At 35.6% G+C, this 4,122-nt stretch overlaps 1 protein-coding gene across 1 annotated transcript in view; it reads right to left on the bottom strand.

Moving 5' to 3' along the window:
* The window catches only part of LOC106469727 (actin-binding LIM protein 3-like), a gene marked incomplete at its 5' end in the record, with an annotated part of 67,038 nt that overhangs the window by 16,218 nt on the left and 46,698 nt on the right, over positions 1–4,122 (bottom strand). The window contains one exon of the mRNA XM_013930238.2: positions 2,063–2,184. Coding sequence (XP_013785692.1) covers positions 2,063–2,184 — 122 coding nt within the window. The remainder of the gene's footprint in view (positions 1–2,062; positions 2,185–4,122) is intronic.

Below are 4,122 nucleotides of genomic sequence, written 5' to 3' on the forward strand. Positions count from 1 at the left end.
GTGAATGAGAATGAAAATTGAGGTTCGAATTATATGATTTCCTATAAATTATTATATTCGATTAGTGCGGCTCTTTTAAAGAACACATTAACCGCACTAATCGAGGGATTCCTGTACTGCTCCTGAAGGCATGATACATTCATGTATACACTAAATTAGATTACTGAATTGAGTTAAATTTATCCAGTCCATTTGCAAACAAGTCTCTTTCTTGGTGTAGCTGCTCAAAAAGCTTATATCAAGAATACTTCATTATATTTTGTTTCCTTGATACTTCTAAGGCCAAAGTGGTTCCCCCAGTGCAAAAATTTCAGTCTATTATAATTTAAAGGAATTATTTCTAAAAGATTATTTGAATAGCAGTTCTACTATTGTACACTTGGAAAGTATGGCACTCCTCCCTCCAATAATCTCCTTAAGATTCTTCCAGTTATAAAACCCAAATAAATTTGATATAACTAGCATGAGTGTCATTTTTAGCCCTAAAATCCAATAAGGTACAGATAAAGGGAACACAAAGTGGTACTTTTCGTAGTTCCGGTACTGCCATACCTCTCAGCAAGTCATTATGAAGATTTGTGCAATATGTTTGTCAATATGGAGTGCAATTTTATAGATACTGTATTGACTTCCAGAAAGATCAATAATTTAGACAGATATGGACTCAACCTTAACACTGAGCACATTCACTCACTACAACAGTAAGAATGAAGTATATGTAATGGAACAAAGAACACATATAAAAAATGAACATGGTATAAATATCATGTTACGATGCTAAAGAACTCAGTAACAGCGACATCTCATATTCAGTAGATACTTAAAGTAAGAGTGATAAGATTATTTAGACACACCACATAAGTTCATATTGTATTTAACATTCTTACATTTTCATGGACAGTTCAACTTGGTATTATTTTAATCTTTTAGTTACTATTTCGTATTTTCAAAAAATCAGTTTATAAGTCTAAAGAGGAAAAATTATTGTTAGAAATTCAAAACAGTTTAAACAGTAGCACGGGTCAAATACAGATGTTACTCGTCTCTGACACTATTCAGTATGGGTGGCTTAATGAATTTTCTTTGGCAAAAATATAGGCTACGGAGGAATAGAGAAAACAAGAATGTTATACTAAGTTTACATTTTCCAAACATATTTCTTCTAAAACAGTAATTCAAGCTGACAGCTAGTGTTTTTGTGTTTCTATGTAAGGTATATTATTTACTTAGTGTTATTTTCATTAACAATATTGGTTATACTAGTTAGTATATCAAATCTCATTAATTTTTCTTTTGACTTATTGTTTATTATTATAATTTGGTTATCAAGATTGTTTTACATTATTAGTTTAATATATATATATTTAGGACTAACCTAAATCTCCTAAGCTGACCAAACCTTGAGAGATATTATTGGGATTATTGGTGAAAATGTTATTAACAGCAAGGGTACTCAACTGATGAAATAATGCATTTTAATGTTTGCAAGTAGAAATGTAACAAAAGTATATTTAATTAGGTATACTGACAATCAGGTTGATTTTTAGTTTTGCTCTAAGTACATAGCTTGCTCTGATTGCAAGTTAATATTAATTCATATATATGGTGGCATCATATATACCTGACATTCATAATACTGTGGCACCTAATATTCATACTTTATATTTTTCAAGACTCTCCAGCAGACATGCTTAAATATGGAAAATGCAACACTGGTCCACCAATCATAGGAATTCTGGACACTTTCAAGATTATATCACTGATGTGGAAGTGTGGAGTAATAGTTCAGGAAACTGACGACTAAGATTCTAGTGAAAGCTGACAATGTGATATAGACATTGTGGATTTGAACATTTCACATCTCTACATACCCTAACACATCACATTTGTGCTTTACGCTTGCTTTAGCCGTACCTTCTGTGGGTTACAGGAAAAACTTAGTGATTTCATATATGAGTTTCTTCCTCAGTTTTGCCCCTAGCAATGCTGCTCAAACTAAGCCAAAGGTGTAAAGTGTTGGTGTTTCTGCTCCTGTTGCTATTCTCTTGGCTGCATTCTATACCCTTTGTAACTTGGTCATTGCTGACTTTGCTGCACATGCACACAAGTGGATTCCATACTCCATTCTGGTCATGACTGTTGCTCTCATCAGACTGATGAGGCTCCTTTGCTGCACTTTCTGTACTGCAGCATATTTGATAAGTTAAACAAGGGCATTTTTGTAGTTGGTACATGTCAAGCTATCATGTGTGTAATACTGACTGAAATTCATAGTAGGGTCAAAAACAGCACCTATGAAGAGCCATCCTTTAAATATCAAATAACTGTCTCTAAAAAGAAGTAAAACATCATCTATCAACCAGATAAAAATTTGAAATGACTGCCTTCAGTTAATTTATTTCAACATGCTTTTTGGAAGGAAACCTTCAGCATACTCAACTAATACACAACTGTTGTGCAGTCCAAGTAGCATTCTAAATTCACTAATTCTGAATTACCAGCCATAGGGAGGCACCCAACTAGCAACAATCATTACTTTATACCTTATTATTATTAATTATGATATGTCACTTTTATAATTATTTTTATTTTTAACACAAGGTGCCCAGTGTAAATAAGATTATTTTGGCCTGAAGGGTTATGGCACCAGCCTTGGCACAAGCTCTCCTCTCTCCAAATAATCTTCTCAAGGTTATCCTAGTTGAAATGCCTGATTCAATTTAGTTTAACTAGCATTTGTCCTTCTCACATACTCGCACTCATGTCATTTCTGTACTTCCACCCTCTTTCTTTTAATCTTACAGTTCACCAATATAGCTCCTATTCCTTCAGTCTAGATGCTATTGTATTGATAACATTATTCAGAGCCCTTACCAAGTCACCCAAAGGCTGCACCTTATTAGTTAAGTGGTTCACTTTCTCATCAAATGGCAGGTAATTATCAGATTAACTTATAAATCTCTCTGTACTTTTACTCATTTTTTTGGATAAAACCTGTCTTCAATTTTGTGATGGGATTTAGGGAGTCTATCATGAGTATGATCATATCATGATATTCACCATTACTGGTCAACCAGATAAGTGCATTCATCACATTCTTTGAATGAACTGGCTCAGCATGACCAGGTGGTTAGGGCACTTGACTCTTAATCTGAGGTTCGCGGGTTCGAATCCCCGTCCAACCAAATATGCTCACCCTTTCAGCCATGGGGCCTTATAATGTGATGGTCAATCCTACTATTTGTTGTAAAAGAGTAGCCCAAGAGTTGGCAGTGGGTGGTGATGACTAGCTGCCTTCCCTTTAGTCTTTCACTGCTAAAACATTCAAAACAAATTGAATGAACTGGATCATTCACTGACCATTCAAACACATGGCTCTCTCCACATGGCTACTACCCATGCAGTCACGTGCTTCATAAATGAACCATCCATTGCTATAGTCAGTATCAGTCTCAGTTTGTATGTGCATTTCATAACTCTGCATGTGTTGATCAATCTTGAGCTTTCCCTCTTCATCTTTCCACCAATCTTCACTGCATCTGCCTGGACCCTTCAATACACTTGCTATTCTTCTTTCAGTGGATATGTCTCCTGCATATCTTTCTCGGCTTTGCTGACCCATGATTTGACTGATTCAATCTTTGTATTACTGATTCATCTGCTCTCTCTTTCAAGTGCTCATACAGTAAGTGAGATATGGTTGTGTTTGCTCTCAGTAACAGTTGATTAACTAGTGTCCTTTGTCTTCTAATAATGCTGCCCAAACTAAGTCAAAAGTGCAGGATGTTGGTTTGTCTGTTCCTGTTGCTATTCTCATGGCTGTATTCTGCACCCTCTGTGACTTGGTACTGATGACTTTGCTGAAGATGCACACAAGTGGATTCCATACTCCATTCTGGTTATGACTGTTGCTCTCATCAGACTGATGCTCCTTTGTTGCCCTTTCTGGACTGCAGCATATTTGAAAAGGGTAAGATTCTTCACTGATTCATCTCTTAGATGATCAATATGGACAGAAACTGTCAACCCATGGACCATCACAACTCTCAGAAAAGTGCAATCTGGTAGTCACCATCTAACAGGCTTTCTACGGTCAGATAGACATTTTGTTATCCGATAACA

Source organism: Limulus polyphemus, unplaced genomic scaffold (genome assembly GCF_000517525.1).
Source record: "Limulus polyphemus unplaced genomic scaffold, Limulus_polyphemus-2.1.2 Scaffold3633, whole genome shotgun sequence".
Lineage (NCBI taxonomy): Eukaryota > Metazoa > Arthropoda > Merostomata > Xiphosura > Limulidae > Limulus > Limulus polyphemus.